The following is a 20,000-nucleotide window of genomic DNA, read 5'->3' as shown; positions in this document are numbered from 1 at the left end:
CTCTCTCTCTCTCTCTCTCTCTCTCTCTCTATCTATATATATATATATATATATATATATATATATATATATATATATATATATATATATATATATATATATATATATATATATATATATATATATATAATAATTTAATTTATCAAATTAATTACTTATATCGTATTCCTGTATCACGTGAATACAGAAAAGGAATATGCTTCTTTCTTTGATGAAAATTGGCAGAAAATTACAGATGATGACTGCGGATATCATTGGGAGATTTCCGGATTATTCTCCAGATGGCAGAGAGAGAGAGAGAGAGAGAGAGAGAGAGAGAGAGAGAGAGAGAGAGAGAGAGATAATTATTATGCATCGCCTCTGGCTTATGTTAAGATTAGCTTCTATCGTGAGAGTAGTTATCTGACATCTTAATCCTTTCCTTCATTTTATTCACTTTTCAAAGCGAATTATAATCCGAAGCAGGCTGCTCGGTATCACGAACTGGTTGTTGTTGTAAATATTTCCTTGGTTGTGTATTTTTGTTGCAGTTAGGAATTTCGTCCTTGTGATGATTGTAGCTTGCACAGTAGATACTTCGGTTGTTTGTTTTTGTTGTAGTGAGGAATTTCGCCCTTGTAATGATGCTATCTCATAGATACTTGCGTAGTTAGAAAGGCCTCTGAACCCCGTTATATTGAACCCGATTGTGATTTACATTTGTCACAGCTGATGCCTTGTGATAGAATTCATGTGATTTCGCATGAAGAGAATGTGCAGTTTATGTTGTTTTCTGATGGTGAGTGTTTGCAGTTGCACTATTTATATATGAAATCGTGTTCTTAATTCAACGTTTTGTTTTGGAGGGATTGAATTGGCCATGAGGTTTTCAATTATAAATAGTCTTTTGAATTATCTCATTTATTTGTATTTCCTTTCATGCATTCGGTTTTCTTATAAGTTTTTTAGTAATTTTTTTCGTATACTGTTATGAAACTTTTAATTCAGTGGACCTTCTGTCAATAGAGAGTATTACGTATGAAATTTTAATCTTCGTATAATGGAGGATCATAGTGTGTTTACAAAATCGAGATAAAATAAACATAGGCTTGAGGCTTTATATTTAAGGCCACAGAGAGAGAGAGAGAGAGAGAGAGAGAGAGAGAGAGAGAGTGCTAATTAACTCGTCGATGGATGGAATTTTCAAAGTAAAAAAATAATGAAGTGAAGAAAGTGGCATAGCAAACATCCCTGGGATGCCCGCTTGGGGCAGTTCGCTTTTTCCCATTACAGCTTCTCCGTTAGTTGCATTATTTACTTGATAATACAGCATTCCAGTTGAGGTTACTGTGGATGCTCTCTCTCTCTCTCTCTCTCTCTCTCTCTCTCTCTCTCTCTCTCTCTCTCTCTCTCTCTCGTGCCCTTGTTTATAATGTGCAGTGACTTTGTTTCGTATGAATCAGATACTGAATTTTTCTCTCTCTCTCTCTCTCTCTCTCTCTCTCTCTCTCTCTCTCTCTCTTGTTTATAATGTACAGTGTACTTTGTTTCGTATGAATCAGATACTGAATATTTCAGTCTCTCTCTCTCTCTCTCTCTCTCTCTCTCTCTCTCTCTCTCTCTCTCTCTCTCTCTCTCTCTCTCGTGCCCTTGTTTATATTGTGCAGTGTACTTTGTTTCGTAAGGATGAGATGCTGAATGATATTTTAATCTCTCTCTCTCTCTCTCTCTCTCTCTCTCTCTCTCTCTCTCTCTCTCTCTCTCTCTCTCTCTCTCTCTCCTTGACCTTGTTTATAATGTGCACTTGTATGATTCAGAAGCAGAATATTTTAATGACTGCAGTGCATGCAAAACTGACATTCAAGGAATTAACGTCACTATATAGAAAGTAAATTTTTGACTCTTTAAATAATCCTTTATACGTGAATTGGGTGATATATTATCATACCCTTTTTTGACATTTTCAATAATCCTTCATTAGTAAATTCAGTGATATATACTAAACCTAATATAATTATAGTAGGTTTCCAATAATTCGAGTGACCATTAAATGTGTTAGATTTACTATGAATATAAGATAGGATAAGATTTAGGAAGTTATAAACATAGTTGTGATGCGTTGCTTAAAGAGAAATTTCCTTTTAGTTTGTAAAGAGAGATTGAAAAGTTAGTGATTCAGAAGAGATTGAAAGAAGTGCGTAATTCAAAAGTAATCGAGAAACCTTTCTGTTTTACTTTCCCATTTACGATACCTAATCATTTATTGCCCTTTCTAAATTTGGCAGATGGACACAAATCTGTCGAATGGCTAGAACTCTCTCTCTCTCTCTCTCTCTCTCTCTCTCTCTCTCTCTCTCTCTCTCTCTCTCTCTCTCTCTCTCTCTCTCTCTATATATATATATATATATATATATATATATATATATATATATATATATATATATATATATATATATATATATATATATATATACAGTATATATACACACACACACATATATACCCTTGTTTACAATGTGCATTGTACATTTGTATTGGTCAGATGCTACCTTTTGTAAGATCTGATCTCTCTCTCTCTCTCTCTCTCTCTCTCTCTCTCTCTCTCTCTCTCTCTCTCTCTCTCTCTCTCTCTGAAAAAATCGAATGTTTAGGATGGACACTGCCGGAACGCCGGGAATTCGCTGCCGATTCCATAGCGAATTCTCGACGAATTTTCAGATCTCTCGTATACAACCTTAACGGATATTCGCTAGACCGTTGCAAATACTTGCCAAATCACGATGGCTTCTGCTGTTAAGTTGTAGGCTGGCTAGAGGAGAGAGAGAGAGGGAGGTTCATTTTTGTGTTTTTTCTGTTTCATGTAAAAAGGCTGTATATGTGTATACATAGGTATTTATATAAATATATACACATGTATTTGTACATATGTAATATATATATGATATATATGTATCTATCTATCTATCTATCTATCTATATATATATATATATATATATATATATATATATATATATATATATATATATATATATAGAATGTTTTGTGTGTATGTATATAGACAATATATACATATATATATATATATGTGTGTGTGTGTGTGTGTGTATACATAGTGTATATATACATACATACATACAGATACACACATGCCTAAAACTTAAATAATTATCGAGAGTCGCACAGGCATGACTAATAAAATGTGACTAATGAGAGGCAACGTTTCCGAAGCGTATGCCAACTATTCTGAGTGATGATAACATTATTGAATACCACTGGACACGAAATATAATCAAGAGCCAACCAAATAACTTGAGTGAAGTGAAAATATAGTCCTGAAACTATAATTCTATAGAATTTCGTTCTCTTTCACCGATCGCTCTCTTTGTTCTTGAAGTATAAAGACCACAACATTCTTAGGACAGAGTCTGTCCTTCTCGAGAATATGTAAGGGCCTGTTGTTAAACCCTTAAACCGAGCAGCATTGCTGCTACTTTGTGCCGCAATATCCCTTATTGATTTTGGTCTATCGAAGTTAAGTCCAAGTACGTTTTCTCTCTCTCTCTCTCTCTCTCTCTCTCTCTCTCTCTCTCTCTCTCTCTCTCAAGCAAAAGACTGACTTCCAGTTTATAAGTGTTCACAAGTAGCTTTTCATTTGAACTTGTCGTGGTCTCTCTCTCTCTCTCTCTCTCTCTCTCTCTCTCTCTCTCTCTCTCTCTTTACGGAAAAAGACTGACGTTGAGTTTATAAGTGTTCATAAGTAGCGTTCATATCAACGCGCGGGAAGTCACTCGGTCATTTTTGTGACGCGACTTGTCGTGTTCTCTCTCTCTCTCTCTCTCTCTCTCTCTCTCTCTCTCTCTCTCTCTCTCTCTCTCTCTCTCTCTCTCTTAGTTTATATAAGTGTTTACAAGTAGCGTTTTTCATTTAAAAGTCACTGGAAGTCACTCAGTCATTTCCGTGACGCGCCTTGTCGTGCGCTCTCTCTCTCTCTCTCTCTCTCTCTCTCTCTCTCTCTCTCTCTCTCTCTCTCTCTCTCTCTCTCAGGCAAGAGACTGACGTCGCGTTTGTAAGCGTTTGCAAGTAGCGTTTTCATTTAAAGCTCGTAGGAAGTCGCTCTGTCATTTCCGTGACGCGCCTTACTCTTGGGAGTTCATTTTTCAAGAAGTTAATTGGTCGGATGTCATCCGGCGCAGCCGTAGCTCTTGATATCTGGCTTCAGAATTCAGTTCTCGGGTTAATTTAGTGGGTCATTTATAAAATAAATTACGCCCCGGCTGATTTATACCCGTGTTGTTGGTACTGGAATGGACCATCTGGTATGTTTTAGGGCTTTTGTCCACTACGAGGAGAGCAGAGGCTTCTGTTTGGAATTGGTTCGTGCTCATAAATACGCCCACATACGTAATACGCCCACATACGTTTCTGCTGTTTTTCTGCTGTTATTGTTGTTGGTGATATTGTTGCAGCGACCAGTATTTTTTTTTATTACAGTGTGCATAGCAGCAATTTGTCGGTACGTCAAAAGGAGTGTATGTAACAGTGAAAGTAAGACCCAGTTTTACTGTAAAGTTAGTAGGTAGAAATTTTCCATTGTGATGGGTATTAGATAATAATAATAATATGAATAATAATAATAATAATAATAACAATAAAAGTTACTTAATTTGATTACGTGACTTGAGAATTGAGCATATCGATATATATCTACACATGTAAACACACACATATATATATATATATATATATATATATATATATATATATATATATATATATATATATATATATATATATATATATATCTATATATATATACTGTATATATACCGTATATACATACTCACAGTATGTATATGTGTGTGTATGTATGTATATTGTTTTCAGTTTATATATATCCCCTCCGTATGTTAGGTACTTCCTTGTTTTCCCCCAGCCAGTAAGCGCCCACGGGTATGCCATGAGCAAATCCCGGTGGTAAGGCCTACTCCCAGAATATTGCTCTGTTTGTGTTAGAGGAGACATGGGAAGAGAGTTAAATGTTCAGTTGAACAACGTATGCCTTAGTGTTTTAGTCTCTCTCTCTCTCTCTCTCTCTCTCTCTCTCTCTCTCTCTCTCTCTCTCTCTCTCTCTCTCACAGTATTTGTATAATATCGTTGTATATTTGACTGGCACCTTATTCTAATATTCTCCTCCCTATCCTTTATTTTAATTTTCTGTGGATAGTTCTGACCTGACAGTGCTTTATGTAATTCTGTTTATTATTTCATTAGTTTGTATTATGTTCAAGTATGAGGTTGTGAATCATAATTCTTTATTTCACTTCTAATTATACATTTTAGCTTTTTATATATATATATATATTTTGACCTCAAGTTGTTAGTATACCTCGTCCACCATAATGAAAAGTGCCATGAGTGATCTCATCCTTGTTTCAGGAGGTATCGCCAAAGTGACTCTATTTTTGTGTAGAACCGAGTTTTTTTTTTTTTATTTGCGTCTTCTGTCTCTTGTTGTTGGCCGTTCGGCCACTGTGACGTAGCTTAAAGACGAGTGCCAAAAGATGCCTATTGTACCTGATCTCTCTCTTGTCAGTTGTGAAGGCATCATTGTACTGTTCCTGATTCATCTTTGCCATGAAATTGAACAAGGGCACCCTTTGTGTTGTTATGCAGATTTTGTGTCAGCTCTTTTGTTTTTACAGTTGTATGTCCCAGACACAAATCTCATCCGTCACAGCAGATAGATTTTGTGGTGTTCACCATGATGGATGATGGTGACGAGGATGTAGAGAGTGGCCATCTATGCATGGCTAAACAGCAGCCGTACAGACGCCCCATTTATTACTGCTAATGGAAATTTTATTAGTTTGATGAGTGGTAATACAGAAATGCAAACTAAAATGTAATTCGTTGCTTGTGGAAAGTGGGAACGAAGGGAACGACACGTATTGAGTGAAAGAACGAGAAAAAAAATTGAAAAGTGTCATTGTGGAAATTACTGTCGAATGTTTAATGATTGTGACGTGTCGTGACGATGTCTCTTTTGGACGCCATGAAATCTTGGACGCTGGGGTCGTGGGCCCGACGGAGGGACAAAAAGCGCGTGAGCGTTGCCCTATGGGGAGGGAAACCTGTGGAGTCGGACATGTGTTCCCATCTGCTGGGGACACCCGGCATCTATCGCCGGAGGCTCTCTTCCCCAGGAGAAGGGGAGTTCTTGGACTACGTGGCCCCACCTGCACACGAAACGTTCCGCCATCGGTATCGTGACCAGAACCACCATCACCACGGGTACCCTCATGCGTTTCCCGCCGGGTATGTACCTCTGGGAGAGCCCCATTTGACTGCTGAAACCGATTCCCTCAGGGAGGAGTCAATGATAGTGCATGAAACGGATGGGGAGGGAGGAATCGAAAGCCCTATCAATTCACTCGAGGTTTCGCGTGTGGAGGTAACTCCCCCTCGACTGGCGGTCGTTTCTTCCCCCCAGAATAGTGAGGAAGACGAAAGAGTGTCCGTGGCCCCTTCTAATCACGTCGGGGGAGAACAGGTGTACTTTGACGCGTACTGTGATGACATTGGTGGTCTCTTCTTCTTTGGAAATGAGACGGGACTGCATTCTCCCGAAAGTAAGAAGTGCAATCGGAATAGTGCTCCTAATAAAACGTGGTCAGACCAAAGACATTCTTTGGTACTCCGGCCGTCCTCTCTGGTCAATATCTCAGGTGATCACATTGTGCCTGAAGGAATATTGGGAAGACTGGTCAGGGAAGAGTGCAATAGGTCCCCATCTCCTCCTTACATAGACGACGAAGACTATGAGGACCCTGACGAAGGAAGAGAATCAGAAGTACAAGAGGATGACACCGTCCGAGGGGTACTGGTCCCGTCGCATTTGCCCCAAGGGAAAGAGCTGGGTGACCTCCTGTGGGCGGAAGTCACTGCCCAGTTGAAAGACGTCTGGGATGAGATCGGGCTCATTGACGACTCGCCGAGATTGAAGGGCCTTCTGGCCGTCCCTCCATCACATACGTTGAGAGGTACTTTTGCCATGGTATTCCATTCCAAATGCTCGCTCATGATAGACAATTTCAACACCCTCTTTTGAGTTTTTGTGTGTGAGTTTGGTTGGAAGGATGATTTTGAAAAAAAAAAAAATCCAAGAAAATGCTTTGAAGTTGCCCGGTGTGTTTTTGTTTGGACATTGTAAATAATAAAAACTGCACATGTGACTAACAATTCCATCCATGCAGAGTGCTGTTTGCTATTTCATTTACTAACACGTGTGTATTTACTGGGAATGGGCTGCAGTGTCTTCCTTAATTCATGTCATTAACAGAACATTTTGTAGTTTTTGAAGAAATACGTGTCAGGGAAGGCAATGTTTTTGTTGTTTTTGGTTTTTCCTTTAATATACTGTTAAATTAAAATCCTAGATGTGCTTTTGACTGTATTTCCAATTTGGAATGTTTTTCCAATGTGGTTAGGACCTTTTTTATTATTGTTGAGTATTGGATGGTAAGCAGTTAAGTTTCTGCAATATATCTTGATGCAAAAAAGACAACTGAACTAGACAGCTAATAGTTTTCCGTGACTCCGTTTTAGTTACTGTATAAATATTTACGTTTGTGAATTTTTTCCAGAGGTCTCTTAGAATTAATCTTTAGTACTCTCTACTCTCTCTCTCTCTCTCTCTCTCTCTCTCTCTCTCTCTCTCTCTCTGATATGTCTTTTAGTTTCGTGTATTTTAACTGTTCTGCGTTGTCAGGAAAGTTCTGTAATCTCATTGAATGCACAGTAACTTCAGCAACGTTAAATAATTTCTTGTTTGAAAAAAGATTAGATTTTTACATAAATTTCATTTATAAGTGTATATAGTCGAACAGCCATGGTACTTTGTTTTAAACCGATATGAAATAAAAAGCGAGTTTTACATTTCATTTGGCACTTGACTTATTTAATGCTGGCGTTGGTGAATCCCTAACATATGCATTATGTTACCTTTGATTGATGTGAAGTAGGTAATCAAATTTTCATAGTGAAAAATGCTTTTGATTGTCGTATTCGATCGGTGATTTAGTGTGACGTGTCTGCTACGTGTATCGTTTTCGTATGAATGCATAAAGTACTTCTTCATATTATTTGTTTTCCTATTTTTGCATAAAATATATTTCTATTTTATTTATGTTTTCATATATATGCGTAAAATACATTTTCAGTTTATATATATATATATATATATATATATATATATATATATATATAATATATTATATATATATATATATAGTTTTTTATTATAATCACGGTAAATTTCTAAGCTTAATTTTCCAATACCAAGGGAGACTTATGTGTGTCTTTTATTTGTGAAGCAAAATATGGTTAAAGAAATCGTGTCGTGTGCGCTGTGGTTACGTTGTATAAAGTTGATGTTATACAATTCACATAAAGTCAGCCAACTTGATTCACGAGAATACCTGAAGTGGAGAAAAAAAATGGCCCGTTATTCTTGTCTCGTCTCTAACCATGAGAGTATAAAAGAAGTTATTTTTATTAGCCTCTTGCATCAATTTCCTTCCAAGAAACTGATAGAAAATCAATTTTAACGGTGACGACGCGAGCTTTACGATCTATGCAAGTCCCCCGTGCATTTAAAAAGCTAGGAGTAAGTTTTCTTTGATGAAGCTGAAATTATGGTAAAACAAGTACGGTATTGTCTCTACCCTGAGCGTTTACCTCGCTATTGATTTTCCCTTTAGAATTTAGATTCTCTCTCTCTCTCTCTCTCTCTCTCTCTCTCTCTCTCTCTCTCTCTCTCTCTCTCTCTCTCTCTCTCTCTCTCTCTTTCGAGGAAAGTAAAGGCGGGGCAGCAGCAGCTTGAGTAAACTGTCTTATTTTCTTTTTCCTGTGGATATGATGACAATTTTTGTATTTAATATAGGGTAAAATTTATATTTATATACATGTATATATAAATATATATATACAGATACAGAATGTTATTTAATTTTATATATGTGTATATATATAAAATTAAATAACATTATATCTGTATGTGTGTGTGTATTTGTGTTCCTTTACCTACAATTATAGGTTCTTGGTAACATCTGCGTTATAATTCACGTTGGTACATATTTCCACCAATTTTCTATCTACGTACGATCGTATAGTACATAATATAAATCCAGCCCTGGCATCCCAGATAATGCATCCCATTACATCGCATCGAGGAGCCTCGATGTGTGTTCAAGTGATTTAAAATGTTCTTTAAAGCAGAACCTCCTTTTGATTTAGTAAGCCGTACACAAAGTATAATAGTGAGCAAACAAAGCAATACTGCGACGCGGAAGCCAGATGTAGGTCGAAAGGGGATGAATGATGAGTGTGTGTGTGTGTGTGTGTGTGTGTGTTCCGTGAAGAGCTTTTATGGCGAAGGAAGTCAGTTGTGTAATTGTAAGAATTAGAGTGCTATGTGGCATCAGTGCAGGTGTCTACCGCCCCTTGGAAATGTCACAGTTAGTCAGGCAGTTGTTTGCCCCAGCTGTAACAGAGAGAGAGAGAGAGAGAGAGAGAGAGAGAGAGATTTAAGAACCACGTCTTTTATTATTTGTTTCGAATGGGGCTTGTATCCTCAAGTTTAGTTTTCTCTCTCTCTCTCTCTCTCTCTCTCTCTCTCTCTCTCTCTCTCTCTCTCTCTCTCTCTCTCTCTCTATTGAATAGGATAATTTATGGAGAATTGAATTCTCTCTCTCTCTCTCTCTCTCTCTCTCTCTCTCTCTCTCTCTCTCTCTCTCTCTCTCTCTCTCTCTCTCTCTCTCGTTTAAATAGGATAATTTATGTGCGTTTAAAGGCATGGGAATAAATATGGCTTACGGTTTGTCTTCCTATGTCATCATGTGCAAAGCACTCCGTTCGTTCCCTTTTGTGCCGTTTATTATTCTTGGTTCCTTTTGGCAATTTTTGCCTTTTTTTTTACTGTGTTACTACTAGCAGTTCTACTACTACTGTTAGTAATAGTAGTACTTATGGTAGTAGAGCAGGGTTATTAACGTTAATTATTGTTTTATAAATGCTTACACTGGGATTGCTATTCTCTCTCTCTCTCTCTCTCTCTCTCTCTCTCTCTCTCTCTCTCTCTCTCTCACACACACACACACACACGCACACACACACACAGTCAGTATAAAAATTCTCTACGTGTATATGATAAACTTAAATATGTATTTGCATATGTTATCGAGTACACGACTTTCTGCATTCAATTATTTTGTTATTCTTAGGTAAATATATTTGCTTGTTTTTATTACTTAATTTTATTGTTTTTATTTCCGTGCCATGTCGTATTGCAGTAGATTATTAAAAATCTCACCCAGCGAAGCGTATACTTCATTTTAACTCGCCAACAAAAATCGCTTTCTCGTGGGAAGAACTTTCCCCCAAACAAGAAAAGTTTATAATTTCTTATCGGACCCCAATGATATATAGGGACATGAATATAGATTCTGAGAGGTTCTCTGTCTCTCTCTCTCTCTCTCTCTCTCTCTCTCTCTCTCTCTCTCTCTCTCTCTCTCTCTCTCTCTCTCTAACAGGACCACTTCGTCTGTCTTTCTCTTTTTCAATACTAGGACCTCTCTCTCTCTCTCTCTCTCTCTCTCTCTCTCTCTCTCTCTCTCTCTCTCTCTCTCTCTCTCTCAGGACCACTTCGTCTGTCTTTCTCTTTTTCAATACTAGGACCTCCTCTCTCTCTCTCTCTCTCTCTCTCTCTCTCTCTCTCTCTCTCTCTCTCTCTCTCTCTCTCTCTCTCTCTCTAACAGGACCACTTCGTCTGTCTTTCTCTTTTAGGACCTCCTCTCTCTCTGTCTCTCTCTCAATACTAGGACCTCCACTTTGCTTGTCTGTCTCTTTCTCGCTCTCTCTCAATTTCAGTACTCTCTCTCTCTCTCTCTCTCTCTCTCTCTCTCTCTCTCTCTCTCTCTCTCTCTCTCTCTCTCTCTCTCTCCAAGATTAACTACTTCAATATTTCCGGCTGGGGATAGTCACCATCAGCTTAACAAAAGTATTGCATTTGAGAAATGTTTTTCTTTTCAGTAGCCTCAAGTTAAGTGTTTTTATTGCTTCATTTTAAGCGTTTTATATATTCTATAGTGGCTTTTAGCGTTTGATAAAGTGGCTGTGGAGAAGTGACGTTTCGTTAACTTCAGAGTTTCCTGCGTCGTAATCATTTGTTATTGTCAATTGCAGCGAATTTTACTGGGCGTTAATGACCAGTCGAAATGTTAATTATCATGTGTGTAATTTCTCGTGAACTTGGTGTTAGTCATCGCCTGGCTTTGTGTTTGGTTACAAGGACGTTTGTAGGTTTCGGAGAGGGGAAAATTAATGATAATTATAATGATAATTACGATGAAGATGATGAAAACAGTAAATTAGAAAAGGAAAATGCTGGAAAATATGCATTATTTTCTATTATTTTTTCTTTCTTTTCCTTTTCGTTACTGTTCCCTCAAGTTACACTTCCTTCTAGTTACTATTCCTTCAAGTTTACACTTCCTTCAAGTTACTGTTTCTTCAAGTTACTGTTTCTTCAAGTTACTGTTCCTTCAAGTTACTATTCTTTCAAGTTACTGTTCCTACAAGTTACAATTCCTTCAGGTTGCTGTTCCATCAGGTTACAGTTTCTTCAAGTTACTCTCCCTTCTAGTTACCGTTCCTTCAAGTTACTGTTCCTTCAAGTTACAATTCCTTCAAGTTGCTGTTCCTTAAACACCTAAGCCACACATCGTTACTCAGACAATTTTAATACACAATTTTAATATGAATGTTGCGTCGATCTTAATTTTTGTGTCTGTATGCACAAAATATACACAGGATATTCGATATATTCTTCAGCGTCCATGTATATAAGAGGCACATATTCATATTGTATACATATTTGCATTGCGTTTTCGGATATTGTAAGTCATTAGAGTTTTCAATTATAAACCTCTCTCTCTCTCTCTCTCTCTCTCTCTCTCTCATCACCCTACCCATTGTACATTCATTTCCGTGAATTTCCTGAATGAACATTTCGAAAAGTGTATTTATTTTTTCAAGCAATCTGGAAATATCCAAATTAGCATACGAGTGAAAATATCTACAACATTGTTAAGGAAAAGTAGCCATCCTTGAGAGAGCTTCGCATGCATGATTGCATGTATTGCAGGCAGCGATTATACCAACTACCTCTCGCTTTTCATGTCTGGGCCGACACTGAGGGAAATCTCACGATTTTCACCTCTTCGAGGTTACTGTAGAAGGAACCCTGTGGATTTAGGTGGGGAGATAGAATTGAAGGGGTAGGTTGTGGGGTGGGGGGGGGGAATGAAACTGAGATATTGATCTGGATATTTGTGGGAAGAAGAGAAAAGGGCAATTAATTAAGTGAGAAAGAAGGTGAAAGAGTCTCTCTCTCTCTCAATTAATGACTTTATTTTCGAAGATCGGGGTAAAATAACCCATTAACACGTATTAAACTTTTTTCCTCCAGCGTTGGGATTAGTGATAATATTAATAACTTATGAAATTAGATGATGGTGTTCTAATGACCCCCCGGCGTTTTGAAGTTAATAAATTGATTAAATCAATAAATCAATTATCATATCGAGTTACATAATTGTTATTCGTGCAATTGCGCATTGGTTAAATTAATGCTGTTTTAATTTATTTTTAGGAGTGATTGTTTCTCGCTTTGCAATATTAATCCATTGTCATTTTTTGGATATTGATTCGTTATAGTTTTTGCGAAAAGTGGTTGCCGTGTATAGTTGGTATTTTATATCTTAGATTGATTTCGATTTATTGAGCTGGTTTTGATGTGTTTGCAGTTAGACAGTAATTTACAGACAGCTAATTATATATATATATATATATATATATATATATATATATATATATATATATATATATATATATATATATATATATATATATATATATATATATATATATATATATATATATGTACATTATATATATCATATAATACACAAATTTCTGACTCACGTCGTGATCGAACCCAGGTCTCTCATATGAAATGCAGGTGCACCACAAGCTCCCCTGCCTTTCATTAGAGAGACCTGGGTTCATCCCGACGTTTAATATATTTATATATATATATATATATATATATATATATATATATATATATATATATATATATATATATACTATGTGTTTATATATAATATACTATATATATATATATATATATATATATATATATATATATAATTATATGTCTATGCCTTTAAGTAGTAATAAAAACAGCAGTCGGAAAAAAAAAAAATATATGTAAATAATGATTACTGTACACGTCGTTAGCATAACAAAAAAAAAAGTCAGTCACTAGGCTCACACACCCACCCAAATGGATGGTGATGCTTGTGGATGCCGCTACGGCTAATTTGGTAACGGTCTCTCTAACGTTGTCATCAGCAGCGCTACTCGTATTGGTCCCTCCCCCTCCCCCTTCCCCCTTCCCCTCCCCCTTTCCCTTAAAAGCATATGGCCAGTGTATGTAGGCCCACCTGCCTGCTGGTGCTGCTGGTTGCCTTCCGATTGCTGGTTTGGGGTTGGGGTGGGGTGGGGTTATTGGATGGATGACTGACTGTCTGGGCTCTTCCTGTTTACTTAGCTGTTGGCGGGAGATGGACCGTGGTAAGTCAAGGTGGCTTGCAGGCTATTGGTCGAGCTGAACGCCATCTCGAGACGTCTATTTCTTTCATTTCTTTTCCTTTTAGAAAGAATGATGCGAATATAACATCAACAGTGACTACGTTATTATTATTATTATTATTATTATTATTATTATTATTATTATTATTATTATTATTATTATTCAGGAGATGAACCTTGTTCACATGGAATAAAGTTAAGTATATCTTAGTTTAACCAGACCACTGAGCTGATTAACAGCTCTCCTAGGGCTGGCCCGAATGATTACTTATTTTACGTGGCTAAGAACCAACTGGTTACCTAGCAACGGGACCTACAGCCTATTGTGGAATCCGAACCACATTATGACGAGAAATGAATTTCTATCACCAGAAATAAATTCCTCTAATTCTTCATTGGTCAGCCGGAGACTCGAACGCTGGGCCAACAGCGTGCTGGCCGAGAGCTCTAGCCACCCCTCCAATGAAGAACTAGAAGCCCACCACGGGGTCCATTGACTCGAAATTCAAGCTTCCAAAAGAATATCGTATTATTATTATTATTATTATTATTATTATTATTATTATTATTATTATCCAGAAGATGAAGGCTATTCATTTGGAACAAGCCCACCGCCGAGGTCATTGACTCGAAATTCAAGCTTCCAAAGAATATGTTATTATTATTATTATTATTATTATTATTATTATTATTATTATTATTATTATTATTCAGAAGATGAACCCTATTCGCATAGAACAAACCCACCACAGGGTCCATTGACTCGGAATTCAGGCTTTCAAAGAATTGATGTTCGTTAGAAAGAAGTAACAGAGTTAATAGGAATTACAAGGAGAAGGGACCAATTATTAGGAAAGAAAAAATAATTTAACAGACTAATAAACAAAACGATAAAAATGCAATTAAAAGACAAGGATAATTGTTTTAGGGTAGTAGTGCATTGCATCTTCGCTTGAACTTTTGAGGTTCAAATTGCACAACATCTTGCGGTAGATAGGTAAGTTAATGGGCCGGATATAATAGTGAACAGGTAAGGCGTTGGATGATGTAGGAACTGTAGGATGATGTAGGAACTTTAGGATGATGTAGGAACTGTAGGATGATGTAGGAACTTTAGGATGATGTTGGAACTTTAGGATGATGTTGGAACTGTAGGATGATGTAGGAACTTTAGGATGATGTAGGAACTTTAGGATGATGTTGGAACTGTAGGATGATGTAGGAACTGTAGGATGATGTAGGAACTTTAGGATGATGTAGGAACTGTAGGATGATGTAGGAACTTTAGGATGATGTTGGAACTGTAGGATGATGTTGGAACTGTAGGATGATGTAGGAACTTTAGGATGATGTTGGAACTTTAGGATGATGTAGGAACTTTAAACCGTGCAGCATATCCAAGATATCCAGACATTAAGCACCAAATAACTGGATGTCTAGGTTTCAGCATATTCGTTTAGAAACCTGCTATTATAACATGAGTCCAAAGTCATGGTGATGTCATGTTTTCCTTGTCATGTGGGCTTTTTTTTTTTAATATAAATTAAAAGACCCCTTGAATTATGCACTTAAAATTTTTAAGGCCATATGTACATAAAATGCCCCTAACATTTTTCTCCTATGCGAAATGTGTATGACATCTTGGTAAAATTGTAAGGTTTTGAACTAAAATGTATGAAATATATCGCGCAAGTGGCTGTAAAAAAAAAAAAAAATTAGAAAAATGCTTTTTATAGTCTGAAAAGTGCATTAAACTCTACTGAACTCAAGTTTTTGCACTAAATTGTATCAAATATATCACGCTATGTAAATTTTTTTTTTTATTTAGAATAAAGCTTTTTATGGTCTGAAAAGTAAAGTAGACTATACTGCACTCTGCACCCGGCATCACGTGGCATTACCCATCGTAAAATTCCTTTTATCGTTTGTATTTGGGTTACATATAATTAGGCTCAAGATCTGAGTCACACTGCATGTAAGCTCCCCATAAAGACCAGTTGTTCGTATTCATGGCGAGCGCTTCTATTAATGTTCGTGGTTATATAAAGTTCCGTTGACAGCAAAGAAGCTGCTTTCTGGAGTGTAGTTGGTAAATCTTGGTTCTCGTTGTGGACAGCAAGCAAATGGGACTTTGAGAGGTTAGGGAGTCCCTACAAGAATCTCTGGAATTTTGGAGACTTCCTGAGGGATTATAATGATCTTCCGTTTTTTATACACATGATTGATGCTTGTTGAATATTGTGCAATTAAGTGAATGTAAAAGTGATTAATTTTATTGCAAGTCACACTTGATTGCTCTGCATATGTAAAGTAATACGGACGATTTCCTTTTCATTTAGCAGGAATTTTGAGGTTATAGCTGAATGTAGCTGACGATAAAAGGAAAATAGACCCGTTTCCTTCATTGTAAATGTCTTTTTTATTGACACAATTCAAACTGTCAACTTATCTTCTTAAGTTATGTTTAAAAAAGGGAAAGAATTTTCAGTCGTGAAGAGGAGAGGAGACAAAGACCGTGGAATGATAGCATCTCCATTTTCGTCCTTGATGTCACAGACTCTCTCTCTCTCTCTCTCTCTCTCTCTCTCTCTCTCTCTCTCTCTCTCTCTCTCTCTCTCTCTCTCTGGTGAAACCATTCATAAGCTAACAGCAGATATTCTCTTTCTCCTCTTCTTCCTTGTAAGGAGATACTAAGATGAAAACGAGATATTTCTCAAGTGATGTGTAATTAAGATGTCGTAACTCTATTGAGACTTCGAGGTCGGACGAGAGAGAGAGAGAGAGAGAAGGTCGTCCTCTAATGAGGTCAAAACAGTCCCTTCGGAATAGACGCCACTCGAGGAAATAATAACCCTCAGTCACTGTATTATGACACGCTAGCAGTCTGGAGAGAGAGAGAGAGAGAAACTGCCGAAGTTTGCGGGGGAAATCAAGTTACCTGTCCTTCACCGAAACGCATTTTCAAGGATTTCATTGATGAGTAATTCGATCCTTTCTCCCTGAGGAAGTTTCGTATTGTCTCGAGGCAAAAACATCCTGCGAATCCTTCATCCTTCAGTGTTGTGACTTCTGAATGGATTTGTACGATACCGGATCCTTGGTTCTCTTTGTGTGTGCGACGCCAGGTAACGTGTCGTCTCATATCCTGTGCAGTTTTAGCAGTTCGTTTTAAATGACCGGCGCCGTCACCCGGTTTCACTCTTTCTAGCCACAGTTCCTCATTGGACTGGTTGGTATCGTTCTCGGCTAGCACTAAGCTGGGCCCCCGTTCGATTCTCCGACCGGCCAATGAAGAATTGGAGAAATTTATTTCTGGTTATAGAAATTCATTTCTCGTTATAATGTGGTTCGTATTCCACAATAAGCTGTAGGTCCCATTGCTAGGTAACCAGTTGGTTCTTAGCCACGTAAAATAAATCTAATCCTTCGGGCCAGCCCTAGGAGAGCTGTTAATCAGCTTAGTGGTCTGGTTAAACTAAGGTTTACTTAACTTAATTTAACTCTTTGCAGCTACTCTTAACCCCCTTTTTTTTCACTTCCATTCCAGTTTATTACTTGACTCATATTCTGTTTTTGCTTGTCATCTTTCTGCTGACATAGCGACAGTGTATTTCTAAGTAAAATGTCTGCTGGTATTAGTACCCTGCTGACAAAAGTTAAGGGAGGCTATTGTTTTCCTTACGTTTTTGAGACTGTTTTGTGTCCGTCCGTCATTCTGTTTGTCACGCATATATTTTATTATTATTATTATTATTATTATTATTATTATTATTATTATTATTATTATTTCCCAGCGGATTTTATTTGTGGGACCTATCTACATAGAATTGACTCATTATCCACTTTCTCTTCTTAATGCTTTTATTCACAAGCTAATGGTATTTCCTGTATGCTTATGCTCTTGACATTTTAACTGCATCTCTTATATTATGCGATAATAAGTCCCACCAAGAAAAGTTAGAATCGTTTTTAAGAAATCATAAATTAACCCACACTCATTCGAGTATTTTTTGTGAAAATTTATAAATTTATGCTGACGATATCATTCGTAGTATTTTTTTTTTGTCGTGTGTCAAAAGCATTTTTTTTTTTTTTGTCGTATGTCGACCCTCATTGGGCGTTTAGTAAATGCTCTTTGTTAAATATTGATTTTTAATGTTTTTTTTTTTTTCTACGTTTACATGATGAATATTTTAGTATCAGCTTTGAACAATGGCGATTCTCACAGACTTATTTGATTGTTCAGATCACCGCCACCCTCCAATACCTTCCCTTTAAGATATAATGAATTAATCGACTTAAATGCATCAGTAACCATAAGTGTCATGATGCCAAGTAAGAGCCTATCGACCTTCTTATGTGATTTCTAGAGGAAGGAAAATAAAAACAAATTTAAAGATATAAGACTGCGATGAATTCAAAAGACCTCTCGATTCTGGATTGGTAGTTCTCCTCCCACGCCTCTTGTTTCCCCGTTTGACTTCCCCCTTGAGCTGTCGTCCACAGCCCCACTCTCCTCCGCCTCCTTGTGGTTAGCGAAGTGCTTCATTCAGAGCAAACATCGTCGAGACAGGGCAGGTTTCCCGAAGTTTGAGAGGAGAGAGAGTAACTTCGCATTATGATGTCATGCGCTTTGCAAATTGGATGATTGTCGAAAGGGTACCGTGGGAAGGAACATAATTCGGTTGTCCTATGCAGGAGCGCTCATATCCTTCGGGCCGTCTGCATGAATTAGCTTTGGCAATCGAGCAAATTGCTTTTGTGTTGATTTGTTCGTTGTGTCGATCGAATACTGCGTGGTTCGAATTTTCATTGTTTTTTTATTGTGAATAATACAGTTGTTTTTGTGTCGATATATTCGCTGTCTATCGAATTGTGCGTGGGTCACATTTTTATTGTTTTTCATTTAAAATAATGCAGTGTTGTCACTTGAGTTCAGCATCCTCCCGAACTTGTGATGTGTGTACATGTTACCAGACCAACCAGCAGCCGTCATCTCAGTGTTCTTAACTACACGAACACATGTGCAGTGTGACTCATACCGCCACATGCATACACGCACGTACGCGCACAAACACACACATCCTCCCCCGCACACTGACTGACATACACACAAACACACACACACACACACACACACGCACTCGTACACGCGCTCACACGGTGTACAACAGAACACACACTCTACCACAGACAGCACACTTGACAGTTCGTAGCTAGCGGCCATGGAATGCGGATGGTGTGTGTGTGTGTTTTTTGTTTCTGCGCGCGCCCGCGCTCTCTCTCTCTCTCTCTCTATGCAGATCGTATCAAAAAGGAACTGACAGTGACTATTATAATAACAGTGGCCTTTAGCGTTGGAGAGAAAGAGAGAGAATGACGGTAGCTGGCCTGGGTGGAGAAATGTTCGTGTATTGTGAATCGTGACGTTTTGTGCCAGTGTTTCGTGAATTAAAAGAAGGATAACGAGAATATTGTGATTGCGGTCGAAAGCATTGCTGCTTCCCAAAGGCTAATGGAATATATATATAATTTATACATACATATGTATATGTGTGTGTATGTGTATATAGGCTATATTAGAAGGAACTGTTCTACTTTGTGGGGACAGTGTTCTAACAAGTGTTCAGTGTCGTCACCGGCGGCATTTGTGTTGATGACTAAGTTTATGAAAATGGTGATGTAACTTCAGTCCTTTATCTTTGTTGGTGCCTCTCATCACGACGAAAATAATACAAATTAAAAAATATGTTATATGAAAAGTAATGGTAACTGTTACTGGCTAATTATTAGCAGTTCTAGTTACAATCGTTTTTATTAATGGAATAGAGTGCAGAAATAACTAGAAAGAGGGGCTTATTTTCATATTTTTTTTATTGTGTTTTGCATATTGTGTATAGGTTACTTTTTTTTATCTTCGGTTAATTCATTTAATTCTATCTTTTGCAGTAGCTTGATGGATTGAAGATACTTAAGGGGAAAGGCTTAATATTTGCGTAAATCATGATCATTTTTTATTCATTAGTTCTGGTTGTATGTGAGTGAATGTGTGTGTGTGAGAGAGAGTGATATCCACGTTTGATTTGCATACTTTGATTATAGTGATTAATATGGAAATGCGCTGGTTTATTGGGCACGGATTATCATTACAGAAATGCCAACCTGCAAGGCCAAGAGACAGCCTTGTTAGAGAGAGAGAGAGAGAGAGAGAGAGAGAGAGAGAGAGAGAGAGAGAGAGAGAGAGAGAGAGAGAGAGAGAGAGCATTTCTTATTGGCTACCAACATCATGCGGAAGTTTTCCTTTAGG

The 20,000-nt window shown here is 37.4% G+C and overlaps 1 protein-coding gene across 29 annotated transcripts in view; it reads left to right on the top strand.

Annotated features, from left to right (window-relative positions):
• LOC136845935 (phosphatase and actin regulator 3-like) overlaps positions 1–20,000 on the top strand; it is an 873,386-nt gene that overhangs the window by 797,586 nt on the left and 55,800 nt on the right. For 9 of the 29 annotated variants that reach the window (XM_067116443.1, XM_067116457.1, XM_067116460.1 and 6 more), the window contains exon 2: positions 5,683–7,020. The exons of 17 other annotated variants lie outside the window; for them this stretch is intronic. In XM_067116443.1, coding sequence (XP_066972544.1) covers positions 6,015–7,020 — 1,006 coding nt within the window. In that variant the 5' untranslated portion in view covers positions 5,683–6,014. Of the gene's footprint in view, positions 1–5,421; positions 7,021–20,000 lie in introns of those variants that run through there. 3 more of the 29 variants (XM_067116458.1, XM_067116463.1, XM_067116468.1) reach the window with 3 other exon arrangements.

Source organism: Macrobrachium rosenbergii, chromosome 14, assembly GCF_040412425.1.
Source record: "Macrobrachium rosenbergii isolate ZJJX-2024 chromosome 14, ASM4041242v1, whole genome shotgun sequence".
In the NCBI taxonomy this organism is placed as follows: Eukaryota; Metazoa; Arthropoda; class Malacostraca; order Decapoda; family Palaemonidae; genus Macrobrachium; species Macrobrachium rosenbergii.
The sequence above is the reverse complement of the archived record's forward strand: the minus strand, read 5'-3'. Positions and strand labels throughout refer to the sequence as shown.